This window comes from Delphinapterus leucas, chromosome X, assembly GCF_059928025.1.
Source record: "Delphinapterus leucas isolate spDelLeu-1000000601 "Yukka" chromosome X, BTC_Dleu_Yukka2, whole genome shotgun sequence".
Lineage (NCBI taxonomy): Eukaryota > Metazoa > Chordata > Mammalia > Artiodactyla > Monodontidae > Delphinapterus > Delphinapterus leucas.
Genome location: NC_143150.1, coordinates 112,246,535 through 112,267,569, shown reverse-complemented (window position 1 = coordinate 112,267,569; position 21,035 = coordinate 112,246,535). Strand labels below are relative to the sequence as shown.

Here is a 21,035-nt window from a genome sequence, read left to right as displayed (position 1 = left end):
TGTACCCTTAGATGGAAAATTCATATTCCATTTATGTCTTATTTTAGAAAGCCTGCTAACATCTATTAAGGGTCTACTATGTAAAAGCCCCTCGACCCAGGATTAGGGAAGAGTCATGGACAAAGACATTTGACATGGTTTTAAAAGGAAAGAAAGGGACTTCCCAGGTGGCACAGTGGTTAAGAATCCACCTGCCAATGCAGGGGACATGGGTTCGAGCCCTGGTCCGGGAGGATCCCACATGCTGCGGAGCAAATAAGCCCGTGCACCACAGCTACTGAGCCTGTGCTCTAGAGCCCACGAGCCACAACTACTGAGCTCGCGTGCCACAACTACTGAAGCCCACATGCCTACCGCCCGTGCTCCACAACAAGAGAAGCCACCACAAATGAGAAGCCTGTGCACTGCAACAACACTCACCACAACTAGAGAAAAGCCTGTGCGCAGCAACGAAGACCCAACGCAGCCAAATAAATAAATAAATTTATTTTTAAAATAAATAAATAAAAAATAATAAAAGGAAGGAAAGACATCTAAACTATAATGTTCTCAAAGAAAAGTACAAGTAATTGAGCAAGCTGTCAGATGGCTCCTAGAGAATGCTGGTTGAACTGAAAACAAACAAACAAAACAAAGCTATCAAAGGTATTTTAAGTTCCCTGAGATCTGGAGTGAAAAGGTTGACTTCAGAAGGTTATTTATATAACTAATCATGCCTTTCGGTACAAGATAGTCTAAGCATTCAGTGTGCTCCTAGGGCTCTGTTAAAAAGACAGTAAAGGAATACAAAGAAAAACAGCAAAGAAACCAGGGGGACTCGTCAGTGGGCCATTGATCCCACCTCCTGCCAAAGGGTAACGAGATAGAAGTACACTGGCTGATTAATGGGACAGCAGAAGAAGCCACGAAAGAGGAGGCTGCAGCAGAAATGGCATCAGATGATCCTGGAGGGACTCTGGGAGCAGAGCTGGGAAGTGTCAGGGACTGGATAGGGAAGGTAAAAGATGGGGGTTGATTGAAAGCTGGTCTCAGGTGGAGTAAGGATGGGTGATGGGAAGCAGCTTGACTCTGGCTGTGCTCTGCCTGCCAACATCCACGAGCATTTTCCCCTGGGCAAAAATCAAAGTAGTTTCTTCAAGAACCTGGGTAAAACTAGGTCTGTTCGTGTGAGTGTCATCTTCCCAAAGTAAAGCCCTCTTCATTCAGGCATTTGGGGGACCCTCTGGTCAGAGGCCAGCTTGCTGTCCGCTCGTCCTAAAGCCAGTGGAAAAGTCTTGAGCAGGTACACAGAGCTCCACGTCAGCCTTCCCACTTAGGAGAGAGCCGTAGGGGGAAGTCAACACCAGCTCTCTCAAACAAACAATCCAGTTCCTCATTCTTCAACAAGAATTTTACAACCAAGATGTATCAGACCTCGGGCGAAAAACCAGCAGCATGAGTGGAAACCTGACTGGCATTAAACTTCTCAGCTGCGCTGTCATGGTCAGAAGACCCCTCTCCCTCCCCCCTGCCTTTTTTTTTTTTTTTTTTTTTTTTTTGGCTCTGTTGGGTCTTCGTTGTGGTGCACGGGCTTCTCACTGCAGTGGCTTCTCCTGTTGCGGAGCACGGGCTCCAGGCACGTGGGCTTCAGTAGTTGTGGCTCGCGGGCTCTAGAGCACGGGCTCAGTTGCTCTGTGGCATGTGGGATCCTCCCGGACCAGGGCTCGAACCCGTGTCCCCTGCATTGGTAGCCAGATTCTTAACCGCTGCGCCACCAGGGAAGTCCCTCCCCCTGCCTTTCTAAATGCTGAAAGAAATTGACCTCAAATCCAAATTCTGTACCTGGTGAAACCTCCAATCAAGTGAATCAGAGGTATAAGGACTGAGAAATGTATTTCCCATGCATAGCTTTCTGAGGTAGTTTACGTGACTGACCTAATGGTGTGTATAATGTAGGTATAAGAAATAGCAAAAAATATTCTAGAACTTCAATCAAAAACAATTTGAGGATAATGGCTGTGCAGCATGTTTGGAAAGCAGTTGATTCTAACTTGAAAAATCTTAAAGAATGGAATGGATCCCATGCAATAGAAAAGAGGCTGGAAGATCTCAGTGATGTGGCAAGGAAAGCATATGTCTCTTGTCCAGTTACCCAAGAAGAGGAGTATCAGAAAGACATGGTCCAAATATTCGGCAACCTTAAAAGGTAACATGATTTTGAGCAGTTGGAGGTGGATAAAGTGAATCCATTTCACCTTAAGGCTGGTAATATTCTCCTTCAAGTGACACATGACTCATGACACATTGGACTCATAGGGAAAGAAATGTCACCCTGGTCTATTCCTGTGGCCGATCTGCAGTGAGCAATATTTACCTGGTTATGTTACCAACACAATCAGTGTTCACCTTTTTAATTTTTTCTACAGGGAACCCACTTTATTTTTTTAATTTTTGTTGAAATATGGTTGACATATAATGTGTTAGTTTCAAGTGTACAGCAAATTGATCGTTGTACATGTATATATATGAAGCAATATGTAATATTAGATAAAATAGAATTTCACGTGCTGAGAATCCATAGGAACTGATAATAAAAGTCAAAAACTTTTTTAGTTTTAATATTTTTTATTGAATATAGTTGATTTATAATGTGTTAATTTCTGCTGTACAGAAAGTGATTCAGTTATACATATATAGACATTCTTTTTCATTATGGTTTATCACAAGATATTGAATATAGTTCTCTGTGCTATACAGCAGGACCTTGTTGTTTATCCATCCTATATATAATAGTTTACATCCGCTAGTCTCAAACTCCCATTCCTTCCCTTCCTACCCCTCCTACCCCTTGGCAACCACAAGTCTGTTCTCTATATCTGTGAGTCTGTTTTTGTTTCGTAGATATGTTGATTAGTATCGTATTTTAGATTCCACATATAAGTGATATCATATGGTATTTGTCTTTGTTCTGTCTGACTTCACTTAGTTTGATAACCTCTGGGTACATCGATGCAGCTGCAAATGGCATTATTTCATTCTTTCTTATGGCTGAGTAATAATTCCGTTGTGTGTGTGTGTGTGTGTGTGTGTGTGTGTGTGTGTGTGTGTACACGCCACATCTTCTTTATCCATTCCTCTGTCGATGGACATTAGGTTGCTTCCATGTCTTGGTTATTGTAAATAGTGCTGCAGTGAACATTGGGGTGCATGTATCTCTCGAATTATGGTTTTCTCAGGATATATGCCCAGGAGTGGGATTGCAGGATCATATGGTAGCTCTATTTTTAGTTTTTTAAGGAACCTCCATACTGTTCTCCATAGTGGCTGTACCAGTTTACATTCCCACCAATAGTGCATGAGGGTTCCCTTTTCTCCACACCCACTCTAGCATCTATTGTTGTAGGTTTTTTGATGATGGCCATTCTGACCGGTGTGATACCTCACTGTAGTTTTGATTGCCAGCGTCACTCTTCTTGCACTTTGGGGCCACTATTAAATAAAATAAGTGTCACTTGAACATAAGCACTACAATACTGTGACAGTGATCTGATAACCAAGGTGGCTACTAAGTGTCTAATGGGCGGGATCTGTTGGACAAAGGGATGATTTACGTCCTGAGCAGGACGGATCAGGAAGGCATGAGATTTCATCACACCACTCAGAACTTATGAATTGTTTGCTTCTAGAAGTTGCCATTTAATATTTTCGAACCTCGTTTGACCATGGGTAACAGAAACTGCAGAAAGCGAAACCATGGACAAGGGGATATTGCTGTATATATTACTTAATAGTTTAAAAAATAACTGATCATCAAAAGGTTCAAGATTTAGAATCAAAAACTCTTAGTTCAGGTGTCCAGTTCCAGGCCTCCTGCATTATGGCAGGCAAGTCGCATAACCTCAGCAAAGCCTGTGTCCCCAGCCACCCACCCTATGAGCCACACAGTATTGTCATGAGAGTTCATTTGGGTAATGTATGTGCAAGCTCTTTGTAAACTGCTCAGAAGCAAACAAATGATTGCTCTCCTTTATATTACTATTAATTACTCACTTTATTAGAGGAAGTAGTTAGGTTGAAATCATAACATGGGTGTTCTACTTGAGAAAGCTTACGTAGTTTTGGTCTCTTAATGATTTCAGGTCACGAGGAGGAGGAAATCCTCAATTTTCTATTATCTACTCTATATCCTACTCTGGGATTCTGGGTTTCTCGGATTTTCCTCAGAAGATCCCTGACACAAGGAGAAAGGACTGTAGGTCTCTGGGAGTTGGTCTGCTAGCTGCGAGTAGTATGCCTTGTTTGTCATAATTTAACAGAACTTAACATTACTGTTTAGTCCAAGTCTCCAAGAGGATGTACCCCTCTACCTCTGTGGCTTCACATTCCCCTGGCTGACCACTGGGGTCAGTGGTGGTGGTGGAGGGTGTCCCCCATTTTGAGAAACACCAAGTGATATTTGGATGACCTTATGTAATGCTCTGAACATTAGGACGTAGGTGATGATATTCCAGTTTTGCTCAACTAAGTTCCAAAGAGAGAAATTTGCCTAAGGTCACACAGCTGGTAAGTGAAGGAACTGGATTTCACCCCAAGTTTGTTGGACTTCAAAGCACTTGCTTTTGCTCAGCCCTGCCTGTAGAGTTGGAAGCCTACGTTGGCCTTCTGTAGAGTTCTTTTTTTATGTACTTGGAAGAAAGGATGCAAAGAACATTCTTGACTTTCTTCTAGTTTTGATCCTTACTCATTGACGGTTTTGTCTCTGTTTTCAGCCAAAGCTCCAGACAAACCTATTCAGGTAGTTTATGTGCCCTCACATCTGTTTCACATGCTATTTGAGTTGTTCAAGGTAAGTGGAATTTAAAAACATGGAAAGAAATCTTCATTTTAAATTACTTTGATTCAGGGCATAATGGATTCATCAGATTAGCATAAGAAAAAGGTTTTGCATAACCATTTTAAAAATTCTATTTCTGATGCCCTGTGGGTTTTATAATTTGTACACTCTGAGGTGAAAATTTGCTGTGTATAGTATAGTCTTCATGAATATTAGTACATATTGATTTTGAAGCTTAATTGTACTTCAGTGGCTTTATGTAAAATCCATACTGTTTTTTCTTCAGATATGAGCTTAGAGATGCTTTTTAGTTTCCAGATCTGGCAAAGGCTTTATTGGTGGTAGTCAGATCAAAACAAGAACATGTTTATGCATCTTTATGTTTCTGAACATTAACCATGTCGGTGCATTATCAGTTGTTCCAGTCCTGAAAGATACGTTAACACTTTTACACATTTGAGTCAGTTTAGAAAATTCAGAAGATCTGACAGAGGCAGGGGGCAAAGATGTGGAAGGGCTGGACCAAAAGAAAAAAGACTGTCTATACCTTAAGCTGCTGCTTTTATTAACCAGTAGCTAATGGCATGTAAGTAGCAGTATTACAGGCACAAGGCATTTGAGCTAAAATTTCATTTCTTCCAGTGTGTAAAACCCTAAACCAAACACCTGAAAAATCAGTTATGCTGATTTGCTTCCCAAAATTATGTTACTGATGTGACACTTAAGGTTGAGATGGGCATTCAGTTGTGAACTTGCTCTGCAACAGCTGTGGCTTTTTCAGAATTTCTTTTCACCTGACATTTCTTCTACTTTTTTTTTTTCCAGCCAAATGATTAATTTTTGTGGGCAGCATGAATCCTCTCAGGTTTTCCGCCTTCTTTAGAGGAAGGGTGCTCTGTAAGTGCAGACTGATAGTGGGATTTAAAGCACACGTCAGTGAGCCTCTGCAGCCTCATTACACGCGATAAAAACATCCCTCTTGGTTAAGAGTTGAATAATTTAAATACCCTAAAGCAAAATCGAAAACAGGAAGGAAAGGAAAATAAGCATTTAGTATGGTGGATGAGACTAAAACGAGATAATAACAAAGTAGAGCATCAAGAAATTTTTCCTTGTTCTGAACACACGTTTAGTTAAGTTCTTTAGAGGGGAAAAAAGTGCCATATAAATCCAACTGATCTTTGCCCCACCAAAGAAATGTTGTGTATCGGTAACCTTTTGCCAGTTTCTTTTTTTAAAGTTGTAGTTTGTGAGTTGGTGGCATGCTAAAAAAAAAAGGTTCTATGATTTCAGAACTCAATGAGAGCGACAGTTGAACTATATGAAGATAGAAAAGAGGGCTACCCAGCTGTTAAAACCCTTGTTACTCTGGGTAAAGAAGACTTATCCATTAAGGTAACTCTTTATTTGTACGTATACTTGAATTATCAGTTAATTTAATAGTGTGTAAACATTGAGGACTCAAAGGGAAGGGAGGAGAACTGACAACTGAGTGTCTTATTTGTAAGTACTGCATTTGATCCTTGGCTTAAGCTACCTCGTTTAAACTTCATTGGAACCCCATTTTTTAGGGAGCTGAACAAGATCTCAAACCCAAGCATATTGGAGCCTAACCCCACTTGCCCGCCTCCTTTGTTTTACACTGTTCACAAAGGGACCATATTTCGTTGGGGGTTCAAGTCCTTGCACGGTTTAGAGTAATCTAGTATGTACTTTATTTAATGAACTCCTTGCCTCCTACTAAGTATAGATTGATTACTTCTTCTTGTTTTTCTTCCTTTTCACATTTTGTACATTACAGATAAGTGACCTAGGTGGTGGGGTCCCACTACGAAAAATAGATCGTCTTTTTAACTACATGTATTCAACTGCTCCGAGACCTAGCCTGGAGCCTACGAGAGCTGCGCCGCTGGTAAGCCTCTGAAACCGCTGCTAGAGGAAAGACCATTCACTAGAGAAGGGACAGAGCTGGCTCTTTCCCCGGGTTGTCGCATTAGCCTTGTTGCATTTGTATGTTTCCCGCATGGTTTGAAGGAGGGAGAATTTTATGCCACTGCTGCTTTCTTTATGACTCTTTTGGACTCAGATTTCTTCTCTAATTTGTGTCTAAGAAACACTCAGAGCTGAGTACTTACCTCCCCAATACAGAGAAAAAATATTTCCCTGTGGTTAAGACTGCTTCTGGAGCACCATTTACCACCTGGCACTCCCCTTGGAGGGGGTGGAAGTTTAATAGCAGGTGAGCAGGGAACAGCACAGCGTGTCTGGCTGCAGCTGGCCCTGGGCACTTTGGCGCTGCATACCATAGAGGCCCAAATCACCCAGGGCCTTTGAACTTCCCCCGCCAAATTTGTTTATATAATTAAAGGGTTAAATTATGAACACATTAAATTTTTTATATAAGCAGGAAACATATAGGTGGCGTATGCATTTTCAGAGCCCTTTCTGTCTCACTGTGGAAATAACCTTCAGGAAGTGAGGAAAGCCTCTGGTTACCATGGCAGCATTTAGATCCTGGTAGGGCCACACTTTCTTCCCCCGGCTGAGTGTTTCTAATTGACAAACAACAACTGAACCCTTTGTCATTAAGCACAGCAACATATCTGTCAGTCTGCAAAGTGGTTCAGAGTGTAAATTTTCATTTTCAAGTTGTACCTGACTGACAAGCACGTAAGATTATATTTTATATGTATGAATAAAATCCAACACTTAACATCATTTATTCTAGACAGGGTTTGTTAACACTGCATATTGAAAACGGAGAGGAAGTCGTTTACATAGGATTCCAGAAAATTCTTGAAAGATCAATTTGAAGGCCATTGCCTTGACCAGTTTCTGGTACCTACTTAAATAAATGTCAAAAGAAAAAAAAGACACTACAGGCAAATCTAGAACCTTCCGCAATTGTTTAAAAGGAGTATGGATCGTCTGTTACAGGTCTCAAAATAGCATCTTGAGGACAGCTGTCATGTCATCTTTTTTTTTAAATGACACTGAGCAATTGAAGTGAGAGAGCTCTAAAAAATGTGCATCCCACCTCCCATTTTATAGATGAGGAAATGAGGTTACTGGTCTGCCCAAGGTCATTGAACTCATTATCGTCAAGCTGGCACTGGCCATGTCTGTATTCTTTCCAGTGTGCCTGGTGGCTCTCCATTTGAAGAAATGCTTCCACTAGCATCTCTCTCAGTTAGTCAACTCTCCTCAGCTTTTAAGCGGGCGTGTGGGTATGTACTACTAGGAAACGTTAACTTCTTCATCAAACACCTTACTATGTTACAGCTCTGTGCCGTGACACACGCATTTCTTTTTCGGAAATGTCCTCCCAGACAGCTCCTATTGATCCTTTGACACCCTGTCGGTGGACTTAATCAGAGGGGTCGAAGCTTGAGGAACAGCTCCTTCCCCTCCACCCCAGAGTGTTGGAAATTAGTCTCAATTATTCCTATCAATATCGGAGACCTTTTTTTTCTTCCCCCAACAACCTGTTACTGACAGTCAAGGTTCTATGACATAGAGGTATAGGAGGGTACTGGAATTGTTTTCTTGTCTCTAAGAATATATGGACTACCACATGTCAAAATATTGCAGCGTTCCCAGAGCCTTAGGAAGTAGCTCTTAGGAGATTGTTTTCTTTTCATTGTGTTAGCCTTGGTACGGTTAGATTTCAACTCCCGTGCTGCTCAATTTAATTGAGCAAAGAAATCATAGTGGAACTTTGGAATGATGTGGTTTACTTTGGTTTCTGGTTCAAATTCCACTTGATTTGGGATTTAACAATGGTAACAATTTGCTTTAAAACGTTCAAAAAGCCTTAGTCCAAAATCGGAGTATTTCTGTTCTTTTCCAAACATGTGAGAAGTATTTTTGCAGGGTGAAAACAGATTGTTTGCCATAGATGAGCATATACATCATTGTAAAGTTTGGATCAATAATTTATTTGCTTTAAATATGAAGCAAGAATTTATTTTAATCTTGCAGATGGTCCTCAGACTCAATGTGTTAGCGTTTTGTGCCTGTCTCACCGTATTAATTTTCTTTTCTCGGTAGGCTGGATTTGGTTATGGCTTGCCAATTTCTCGTCTGTATGCTAGATATTTTCAAGGAGATCTAAAACTCTATTCTATGGAAGGCGTGGGTACTGATGCTGTCATTTATTTGAAGGTACTGCATTTTATTTCTGTTATATGAAGGCATCTTTACTTTTTAAAGCTATAAGTTCTAATAACTAATGGAGAATAGCACTATATCATCTCCTATATTCAGCTCGGATTTACTCCAGTTTTACGTGAAAACCAAGTTATGTCCTACCCTTGATTTTATGCTCAGATATAGCAAAATAGGAAACATGGAGAGGTAAAATTTTAAATATTGATTTTTAAAACCATAATTCTAAGTTGTGATTTTTTAAAAAATTGTATACCCATTGAAAGGACTAATCTAAAAGGAGACAGGTTTTCATAAACTGAATTCTTGTAGTCTTTTGTTTTAGAAACTTGCCGGCTTTCCCAAAGTTGCAAGAATTCAGTGCTCATAATATGGTTACCTAAAAGTCTGATCGAATAACAAAGTTCTCTGTAAAACAAGTTTTCTCATTCATTGGTGGAGTCAGACTTTTATTTACTTCTAAACTCTAGAATATTTGGGGTATTTTTTGAATATGTAATATGGGCACATAGTACAAAATTTTAAAGCTACAAAAGGGAGAACTAAGTCTCTCCCATCAGTGGCCCAGAGCAGCCTGGTTCTCTTTCCCAGGGGTGACCATGGATGCCAGTTTCATGTGGATCCTCATGGAAGTTGATTCTGCATTGATAAAAATATGGGGGGAAATCTGATTTTTTTTCACGCAAATGATTATTTTAGCACTTTGCTTTTTTTTAACTTTCCAACATATCTTGGAGATCTTTCCATATCAGTTCATACAGAACTGGCTCATCCTTTTAACAGCTGCTTAGTGTGTTATATGTTATATGATAAGATAACCAGTTATTTTGAGTGTGTATCTTAGATGCCAATGCATATAAATGATATGCTATTTGATATCACTTTATGAGCTTATATTTATAAATCTACTGTGTATGAAACTATTTCTTCAGGGCTCTCTGGGAGAACAGTTGCCCAGTGAACAGTAGTGTTTGGTCTAAGACCATATAGTCAAGACAGTTGAATATCTCACATCAGTATTAACTGAACTAAAATAGTTTTTGTTTTGCTCATGTGTACTTCAGTACTGGTTTTTCATGAAACCAGTACTTTCATAGAAAAGCTTTAATTTCATCCTGATCAGTCTAAGTAAATTACTTAGACTGTAATTTTAATATAACTCTAAAAATATATATATTAATAAGGTTTCTAATGTTTTAAATAACAAAATTTGGGTCAGTATTTCGTGTGAGCAAGATGACACTATGGACCTTTGGTGTCTATTTTTGTTTTTCCTTAGGCTCTTTCAAGTGAATCATTTGAGAGACTTCCAGTTTTTAATAAGTCCGCATGGCGCCATTACAAGACCACACCTGAAGCTGACGATTGGAGCAATCCCAGCAGTGAACCCAGGGATGCTTCCAAATACAAGGCGAAACAGTAATTTACCACTTTTCTTTCTATTATAAAGTATCTGATTTTTCTCCAGTGTGTACCAGCCAGACGATTGATATTTTCAGCCACATCTTTGTGGCTTTATCACTGGAAAAGCAAAGTGATCCCTAAAGAAAGAATGGAGTAGCTTTTTCACCCCAGACAGGAAGGAGAGCAAGAATTGGGCAGCCAGAGTAGCAATTCCAGTAGAGGCCTTGATGTTCTAGGAGTCCTTGCCCTGTGGAGGTATCAAAAGCAGTAAGCAGGGTTTATCCTGCCATGAATCTTCTTTAAAAAGGAATTAATTTGTAATTTGTCATCATCCATAGAATTCACAGAAGAATGTTTAGAGGAAGTCTGTAGGTGGGTTGAAACTGGAAAAATAAAGAAGTTAAAATTATCAGTCAAGGTAAACAAAATGTGGTTTATCCATCTAACAGAGTATTATTATTCAGCCTTTAAAAGGAATAAAGTTCTGACATGCTACAATATAGATAAACCTTGAAGTCATCATGCTAAGTAAAATAAGCCGGATCCAAAAGGACAAATATTGTATGATTCCACTTACGTGAGGCACCTAGAGACAGAAAGTAGGATGGTGGTTGCCAGGGCTGGGGAGTAGGGGGAAAGCGAATTTAGTGTTTCACGAGGACAGAGTTTCAGTGGAGAAAGATGAAAAAGCTCTGGAGATGGATGGTGGTAATGGTGGTACAACACTGTGAATGTACTTAATGCCACTGGACTGTACACTTAATAAAACATTTTTTTTTACCATCTTAACCAGGTGGTAAATTTTATGTACAATTTACCGCAATAAAAAAAAATGAAAAAGAGGAAAATTATCAATCACAGAATAACAAGTTTCACTACTTTGTGGTAATAAGGACAATAATCCAATCTTTGGTTTCCAATTTTCTTTTTCTTCTGACTACCTTTAAGCTCCAACTCTGCTAGCAAGAGTAAGGGTTCTGATTATTTGTTTAATTTCAAGTAACCTTTTAGTAATAGAAAAGCAGTATATGAACATTGTAAAAAATTAGAAAATACAAAAAAGCGAAAAAAAAGAGAAACTGCTGTATTCCCGTAACCCAGAGATTACCATTCTTAGAGCTTTATCTGTGTTCTTCCAGATATTTTGCTATTTGTATACATGTATGTGTATTTTTCCCCAAATGAGATCATACTTTTCATACTATCGTACAACCTAGTTTTATTTCATTTAACCATCTCCACCTTTCCATGTCAGTACATTTTCATCGTGAAAATTCCCCTGATTTGTCCAAACAACAAATCAGTTCCAAGACCACATAACACGTCTGAGTAGGTCTCAAGCTGTTTCTAATCTAGAACAATCTTTTGTTGTTGGACCATACCAGTTGTCCTGCAAAAATGTCCCACTTTGATTTGTTTGATTTTGTCTTTGAAGTTTTATTTAATTTGTCCCCCTTTCCCTGTATCTCCCATAAACTGGAAGTTCACCTAAAGGCTCAGTGGAGCATTTTTTTGCCAGAATATTTCATAAATACTCTTGCAGAATTACACTCTGAGACCCATGATGTCTGGTTGATCCACCATTAGTAGTGTTAAGACTGACCATAATTCAGGTGATGGCTGTCTGATCCCTCCATAGTATAGTTAATTTTCCCTTCTCAACCAGAAAGTAATCTGCGTACTGTTATTTTGTCATGTTATTTCGGCACCATGCAACCGTCACCTAATGGCTTTTAGCACCAGTTGATAACTTTGGCCTTAATCAATAACTTTATTAATGTTTATAAAATGATGAGGTTTTTTTTGTTAGTATCATTCCTTTGGCAATTATTAAGCTGACATTCTCCTATAAAGTTCTTCCTCAACAGCTAAGGTCATTTAAGTACCTTTTGAAGTACGGTTCCTCCTGGCAAGGCAGGATAAGCATTTCAGTCTTTCCCTTTAATTACCAATTTTCAAGGTAAGAAGTTGAGTTAAAAACCACCTTAAATTTGACCAATGAGTTTCTGGCTTTCTCTTTTTTAAGTATTATTATGGATATTGTAGATTTTTATTGCTTTGATGTGTTTCAATCAATATTTAACATATATATAAAAAGTGTTCAGATCCTAAGTTTATAACTTAATGAATTTTTACACCTATATTTCCAGCACGTGAAAAGGCTGCTTTCTAGTCAGACTCTCCTCCTTTTTCCCTCCTTACCATGTAACAATTATTCCAACTCTATCACCCATCACTATATCTGACTCTCTCACTGCTTGAACTTAAAACAAAAGGAAGATATAGTGTGTGCTCTTTTTGTGGCTGGCTTTCTGTGAGGTTCACCTATGTCATTGCATGTAGTGGCCATCTTTTTGATGCTAAAACTGGCACACCTTTGGCCATTGGAAGCTATTTTGAGCCAGATCCTTTGTGTTCCATTGATAAAACCTTATTCATCTTTGAAAGCTTCCTTGCTTTCTGGCCCAAGATGATGTCCTAGGCTTACCTTACACTTTGCCTAGAATCAGCCATTTTCCTCAAGGACTCCTGTTTCCTTTTAATGGGTATTAGAGACCCTAATCTGGGTGTTGGAGGTGTACATTATACCTTTTCTAGTCCCCTTTTCTGGGCAGAACTATAAAATACATATCTTTTTTAAGATCATATTGATATTTTTATTCGATTTTAACATTGTAATGTTTCTCGCTAATATTTTATTTTTTAATTTTTAAATTATTTATTTATTTTTGGCTGTGTTGGGTCTTTGTTGCTGCACGCGGGCTTTCTCTAGTTGCGGCAAGCAGGGGCTACTCTTTGTTACGGTGCATCGGCTTCTCATTGCAGTGGCTTCTCTTGTTGTGGAGCAGAGGCTCTAGGCGCCCAAGCTTCAGTAGTTGTGGCACGTGGGCTCAGTAGTTGTGTCGCACGGGCTTAGTTGCTCCGCGGCACGTGGGATCTTCCCGGACCAGGACTCAAACCCGTGTTCCCTGCATTGGCAGGCGGATTCTTAACCACTGCATCACCAGGGAAGTCCCTCGCTATTATATTTTAATTGTATATATTTCCTCTTACTCTGAAAACCTTGATTCCTAACATAGTGCAACAGAAAGGTATTTGTATGCAAATAGAGTTTATATAGCTTTGTGATTTTGTACCTTTATAGTAGCATTGGTCTTTTCTGATGAATGATATAAAGGCTATCTATATTGATGTTTATTCTTTTCTGCGGAAGTATTGTGATGGACCTCTGTGCAATATTGCCGGACTGGTCACTCACCTCAAATGATGAAATCTAGAGGAGTTTGGTTTGTGCACATGAGTGTGAGTGTACACACAGGTGTGGGTAGACACATACGCACACCATCCCTGGCGGAGATTAAGCTAAATTAGCATGACACCCGTGGATCAGTTTCCCTTGATTCCATTTTCAGTCCGTATGTAAGTCAAGTAGCATGTTGGGCATCAGTGTGAGCAGTTAATTCCAGCTATGGCTCCGGTAGGGGGAGTTATTTGAGTAGCACATAAGCAGTCTTTATAAACATTAAGGTCCGTTTGGATTGTTAAAAGATGGCCTTTGTTGAATATTGTTTTAAAGGCTGTTTAGGACTTCCCCGGTGGCACAGTGGTTAAGAATCCGCCTGCTAATGCAGGGGACATGGGTTCAAACCCTGGTCTGGGAAGATCCCACATGCCGCAGAACAACTAAGCCCGTGCGCCACAACTACTGAGCCTGCGCCCTAGAGCCCTCAAGCCACAGCTACTGAAGCCGCGCACCTAGAGCCCGTGCTCCACAACAAGAGAAAGCACCGCAATGAGAAGCCTGCGCTTGCTGCAACTAGAGAAAGCCCACACGCAGCAACAAAGACCCAATGCAGCCAAAAATAAATAAATAAAATTTTTTTAAAAGTCTACTTAAAACTTTAAATAGTTTAGGAGGTTGTATACTGCTTACTAAGTATGAGCCTTCATTTCTAATATCTTAGACAAATTTTAGCAGAAAGCAATTTTTAAGATTTTAAAATGGTTAGCCTGATATTTCAGTTATACGAATAGCATAATTGGTGGCCACCTTGGGAAAGTATTTAGTAGGAATGGTAAATTCCCTAGGGGAAAGAGAAATCCTAAGAAAATTTATTTCCTAAGCAGATTTTTAATTACAGCTTTACTGAGATATAATGCAGCCTTTTAAAGTGTACAAATTCAGTGGCTTTTGGTATATTCACAGAGTTGTGTGATCCTCACCCACTGTCTAATTTCAGAACATATTCACCATCCCCCAAAGAAACCCCATACCCATTAGCAGTGATTCCTCGTTTCTAATCAGGTTTTTAACTGAGAGGAAAGAACTTTTTTAAAGTATATATAAGTCATTAAATGGTAATTCATTTTCTGTAGTAACCATAGAGAATAATTCTGAGATAAGGCACGCGTTTTTGCATCATCACTGTAACTAAATGCTCTGAGTAAGTCTCGTGGAAAATAGAGAAGGTTGTCCTCATAAACTCACTGTGGATATTCCCATTATTTTCTTTGTAGGGACAAGTTCAAGACTAACAGAACTTTGTAAAGAACTGAATGCTTCGGTCCTCTCCATGAAGAAAAGATGGTCTTCTGCAAGTCACCCAGAAAGAACTCCTTTCCTCCACCAACTCTGCGTGTGGCACTATAGTTAATCCAGCGTTTGAATGTGTATTTGCTCTCTGTATGAGGTGGACCTTTTCCACAGAAGTTTCCTGTAGCTACTTCAGATCTTCCACTAAAGTAGTAACTTGAGTCATTTTTCGTAGTACGTTGCCGTGGTTTGGTTGGCGCCTGTCATAAGGGGACACAGAACCTCGTTAGCACTCGCGTCCTCATACCTCTGTCCTCGTCATCATAGAGTGTCTACAGTGTCCCCAGATTTCTCAGCTCCCTCCCCACTGCAGATACAGCCGATCTCTACTGTTGCTCTTTGTGACCAAATACCATGTTTGTCCCAAACCGCCAGCTAAGGCCTGGGGAGTCCGGAGGTTGAGGACGTCAGCTTAGCATGTCTTGATAATCCGGTCCCTGGGCCCTTCCTTTCTCTTATGCATCCCTCCTCACTCTCTGATTTAGACTTTGGCCTTCTCCCATCTGACCGGATTCTCATTGTGAGGTATGGGTACTTTCGTGTTAGATCTTCCTCTTGGATGCATAGGTTTTATTTTGAAATTCATTTGTATACTTCCATTCTGTCAATTAAAGCATTCCAAAAGTTGTCTTGGAATTTTTCACTTAACTGCTTGGTTTCAAAGATCGTAAGTGAAAGTCTACCTTCTGGTCATTATCAAGTTCGTAAAGAGTGGGAAGTGGAATTTTTATGCTTATGTAACAGTTTTACCTCTGAATACTGTCCTTTTGTCATGTTATATTCCTTTGTAGTTTTCTAAGTCCCTATGTGATGCACTTTACTAGTCGTAAAATAGACCGAAGGGAAAAGTTCTTTCTAGTTTATTTTGAAAAATGCCCCAGGTTTTCATAATTTATATTTTCATGAAGTTTAGCCGGTTTTAGAATTGTCTATCTGATTTTCAGCATAGTTTATTTTTTGCTGGAAGGTGGACTTGGCCGAGGACTTGAGGTGAGGAAAGAGGAGCCATGTTGTATTTACTCTTAGAAACGGAAGCTGAGAGTCCAGATTAAAATTCACAAGTTATAAAGCTCCACAGGATGTGTTCCTCTTCACTATAATTTTTCGTATATCTATGATCTACTTTGACTTCTGCTCTCTTTTAACATCCATATAAATGTTCCCATCCAGTGTTTAAGTATTGAATTCACTGAGTTCAGAGCTGTCACTTTTAAAGTATTCCTCCTCCTCTAGTCACAGTTTTTCCCTGGGTGGAGTTGTGCGCTGACCAGCTGCGCTTGGCTTGATGTCACCTCTGTTTCTCTTAGTTCCACCAAATCTGATATTCTTTCATTTTATCATGTTACCTGAGCTCATGATTAGTTCCTTCATCTTTAGAAAGACCTCATCCCTCCCATCCTTAGAAGCCTCTCATCAGGGGACTCATAATTAGTCAGGTAAGAAAAAGACCGACGTACTTCCAAGATACGGGTGATGAGGTGGTCCGTATGGAGGTCTGTTTCCTGAAGACTGAGTCAGTGTCTTGGGAATGGGGCTGTTCCATATGATTGTTTCCTTGTGGCATAAAGATGTAAAAATAGTAGCCTTTTATTTTTAAAGACTCCAGCTTTCTTCTGAGTTTCAGATCATCTATCAGTATCTTACTTGGCCTGCATTTCCAACCATAGCCCTTTACACTTTCACTTGTGATATGCTGTAAGGGAAGGAGGCAGCAGATTCGGGAGTGTTCCCTCCTGCTTTGTTCTGTGTGCTTGAGGAATTCCCATTGATTGATATGCCCTCACCCCAAGCTCCATGTAAAGGTTGCAGATGGAAAAGCTGATGTGAAAAAAGCCTATGATATTCCTCCCTTTTTAGGTCTTTTTCAAAAGTAAAGATTTCTTTCAGTGTTTTAATGACTTGACTGGTAGTCCTCTACTGATATACGTTTTGGCTTACTCATATCCATCTGACACCGGGACAATCTTGCCTCACCTGTCTTTGTTTTCTGCATTAAGAAATTAACTTTGCTTCCAAAGCAACCATAAGAAGAGTTTCAGAATATCTTGCATTCACACAGTTTAGCTGCCCCAAGTATCAATTTATCCTTCCTGATGGCCGTACATCATTCCCTGAACTTAGGTGCATCCCTCTGGCTGGTTGCTGTGCTTTGTCTCTATGTATCTGGTCACATTTCTACATGTTGTAAAGTACATAGACATTAACCGTCTTTCAGCTAAATTTGTTTAGTCCTCCCAAATTGCCCTGCATTTCCCTCTCATTTACTCAACTTTATTTTAAGTATTTGGGGACAGTGTCTACTATTTGAAGTGGGACCTGGAACATAGTAGGTGCTTAATGAGTATTAGCTGAATTAGTGAATGGAGATTGACAGACATTTACCTTGGATGGTGGGCAGCTGTCTTTGTTTCCAAATTAAAAATAATTCAGGTCAGGAGCTGTGAGCTGTGGAAGTACTGAATTTCCTTTTTATAGTGCTAAGAGGCGACTTGAAAATGGAGAGGAACAAGAGGAAGGAAGTAGTGATGGATCCATGGGAGCCATCTTATCCTTTCTTTGTCTCTGAATGACTGATTTTGACTCCTTAATGTAGTGGGTTCTTGCCATCCAATCAGGTGACATGGTTTTATACCCTTACTTATAGATTCCAGAGAACTTTCGCATACAGCATCCTATTTGATCCTTCCAATGCCACGTGGTGGACCATGCAGGTATTATCTCTCTTTTTCATATGAGTTCCAAAGCAGTTCAGTGGTTTGCCACGGTGGCATGGAAGAACCAAAGTGAGTAGTTGGGTCTTCTTGTTCCTAGGTCCATGCTCTCAGCAATGCCCCAGGTAATTAGCATTATCTCTTTTCTGGGGAATTTCTTGGGTATATTAACCCTCAAGGGTAATAAGATATAAACCAAAATTTTTCTGTAGTGTCAGAGAATTTCATTCAGGAAAGGTTTTCTTTTGTGTGTTTTCATTTTGGCATAGTTAGTGGAGATAATCGAATGGATTTGGCGGCTGTTACCTAGAAAGGCAGCCGACTTTAAAGTGTATAACTGTTGGTAATTACTGGAGTTATTTAGACTTAATTCTATGTTTGAATGAACTCAGTGCTCACTGCCAGCCTTCTCATACAATGACTCCACATTCGAGAGTCGATGCTTTTATCTCTCGGTGGACTGGATTACAGCTTCAGTTGGATTTTCTCGCATAGTTACAGATGCCTTTCTGTTGCCGTCTTCTATGAACAGTAACTTGGCTGTCTCTCAGGTTCTTGGATCACGTCTTTTTCCCCTCAGTTCTTTGGAGACATCACTCTATTGTCTTCTAGTGTGTGGTGGGTCTGAGAGGGCTGAGTCCAGACAGATTTTTCTTCCCCTTTTGTAGATGAACTGCTTGTTTGCCCTGAGTACTTGTGATTTCTTGTTTATCCTTGAAATGCAGTAACTTCATTCGAGTGTGTCTCGGGGCCAACAGTTATCTGTTGGCTTTTTCTGGTCCTCAGCATCAGACATTGACATTCGGGCCTTTCTGCATTTCTTACCGGTTTATCGGCTCTCTTGTTCAACAATCTGCCCCTATATTGACTCTCTGTTCTCTGTCCTTCACATTTATCTTTCCTTTGATTGCTTTTGGTCTCCTTGTCTTTCTTCCTGCTGTGTGATTTTTTTTCCCTCAGGTCTTAACCTCCCATTTCACTGATTCTGTTTTCTGTGGTATTGATTCTGGGCCCCAGTGCTTGCCATGTGGCTTTCACTTCTGCTACAGTTTTCTTTTTTTTTTTCCTCTGTGTCTTTCCTTAGCTCTGCCAGCTTTTTCTCTCATTGTGTTTTCCTCTTTGACTCCTTTTTTCGTTGCTTGGGAAGCTGAACTGTGTTTTCGTGGATTCTGAAATGATTCTATTTCCAGAGTGTGTTTTTCTGTCTTTTGCTTCTTTCATTCCTTTTGTGTTATTTTGCTTTTTTCTTGTTGCAGAAGTGTCGTGATGGCTTTTTTCTGCTTATTTGTTGGTCTTTGCATGGGACCATTTCTGTCTGCCAAGAAGAGTGTGGATAAATCCTCCTTGACTCCTCCTTTTTCAAGTGAGAAGCATTTGATCACCTGTGCCCCTGAACTGTAAGGCTGGATATTGATGGAATGTAATGGCAGAGGCTGTCTTTGTTTTCCGTTCTGCTATCTGGACTCGGGGGAAGGAGGAGTGAAGCAAAGCCTCCTTGGAGTGCCTTCCGTGGACACTGTTGAATCCTTTGCCCTGGGGCGGGGTGGGGGGGGGCTGGGTCCCAGTGGGGCAGAGGATTGCCCTCGAGTTTCCCCAGGTCCATTAGATGTCGCCACAGCAGGAGTGTGATGGGTTCGTCCCTCTTCTCTGCTGGATTATATGTAGTCAGTGTTTGTGTGTTTGGCTCCAGAGTTACTGTTTCTCTCCTCTGCACACAAACGGCGCACCTGAGATGTCAACCTCCCCTCCTAGTTTTTGCTTCGGGAAACATGCCCACGCAGTGTGCCCTCAGCTTGTCCTGACCGCCACCAGGCTTTATTTCTCCAAGCTAAGAAATGATTGGTAGAGTCCTTTGGAACGCTCTCAACAACTGCCCAGCAACTGTGGCCTGCTTGACAACTTCGAGAACCCTCCTCTGATTAGTCCTCGGCTTGGTTGTCAGACACTCTCCTGGAGTCCTCGGTATGGGGTGGTGGCTTTTATTAGTTTCCCCATAGACAGCTTCTTTTTCAGCTTTTGGATGTATGTGTTGAAAGGCAGGAGCACTTATATAAACATGAATTTACTCTGCCATCTTCCCAGCAGTCCAGCTGCCTAAACATTGACTTTGAAGATAATGTCCTTCCTGATCATAAGCTATATGTTAGTCAACAGATGGAACCAATATCGCTAGTAGGAAAGCACCATTAACAACTTAATACAGGATTTTTGTTTATTGTTCTTTGTGGAAAGATAACTTTTAACTTGGGTTCCTGGTCCATTGATTAGAGAGATCAGTACCTTCTGGTTTGAAAACAGGGGGCATGTGACATTTTCATGAACTTAAAAAGTTACCAGCCATTGACGGTGATTTATTAGTTAATTAAATATGATGGAATATTTCAAACTAGCACATAATCAGAATTATCAAGAGAAGTTTAAACTATTTTTTACTAACAGGTTGCTAGTTGAGCCGCCCAACGGAGGGTGGTGACCCCGTGAGAGCGTTACTGTGACACAGGTTTTCTTACCTGTCTTTTCATCAGCCCATCTTAAAATGTGGTTCATTAAGAAACAGAAAGGAGTTAAGTCCTCATCAGGATGATTGCTGATATTCATGAATATACCTTGAGATGGTTTGTAGGTCTGGGACCTCCTGTCACACAAACTGACATTTCAAAAGTGCATTTATAGGGGGATCACAGATTGGGGGTTTTATTTCGCCTGTTTGTAGGATTGAAGCCTCCTTTCCTCAGTGGGCAGCGTATCCCACTGGGCACACTTTCCTCACCTTCAGAGCCGAGCACAGTGGTCAAGGAGCAGGGGTGACAGCCTTGCTCAGTGCATCTAACTCCACCCTGTGCAGTGCCTTCCCCTCAGGTCAGAGTGTTGGCCCTGGTTCCGTCCTGGTGTGAAGTGCACAATGGAACACGTGTCCACGTGTGAGGGACGGAAGAAGTGAAGGTGGCAGACAGAGGAGTTGTGGAAAGGAAAGCCATGTTCATTCCTCCCTTTAAATAATAGCGAGCGTCTCCAGCGCGCTAGAAGTGCCCAGTGCCGGGCACGTGGCAGTGATGACAGCAGACGGAAGTCCTGGCCTCGCGGGGCTCACGTTCGGGCTGGGGGATCAGACGAGACACTCAACGAGGAAAGTTTCTAGTACAGTTGGGAGAAAAATAAAGGCGGGAAGGGGGTTGCAAAGGACGAGTGGTGGTGGAGGCACCGAACCCTGTAACTGTTGTTTTCATTGTCACGGATGGATGGGTTCCTTGGACGAGGAAGCATTGGTGAGCCCTGAGTTCTTGTCTCCTTGGTATCTGTTCATCTGCATCTGGAGAGGCCGTCTTCTGGGCCTGGCTCCGCGGGG

General features: G+C 40.7%; 1 protein-coding gene across 3 annotated transcripts in view; it reads left to right on the top strand.

Annotated features, from left to right (window-relative positions):
* The window catches only part of PDK3 (pyruvate dehydrogenase kinase 3), a 109,574-nt gene extending 94,430 nt beyond the window's left edge, over positions 1 to 15,144 (top strand). For all 3 annotated transcript variants that reach the window (XM_089904665.1, XM_022560460.3, XM_022560459.3), the window contains 6 exons: positions 4,749 to 4,825; positions 6,107 to 6,208; positions 6,615 to 6,725; positions 8,864 to 8,977; positions 10,260 to 10,399; positions 14,903 to 15,144. In XM_089904665.1, coding sequence (XP_089760791.1) covers positions 4,749 to 4,825; positions 6,107 to 6,208; positions 6,615 to 6,725; positions 8,864 to 8,977; positions 10,260 to 10,399; positions 14,903 to 14,933 — 575 coding nt within the window. In that variant the 3' untranslated portion in view covers positions 14,934 to 15,144. The remainder of the gene's footprint in view (positions 1 to 4,748; positions 4,826 to 6,106; positions 6,209 to 6,614; positions 6,726 to 8,863; positions 8,978 to 10,259; positions 10,400 to 14,902) is intronic.
* Positions 15,145 to 21,035: the final 5,891 nt, after the last annotated feature.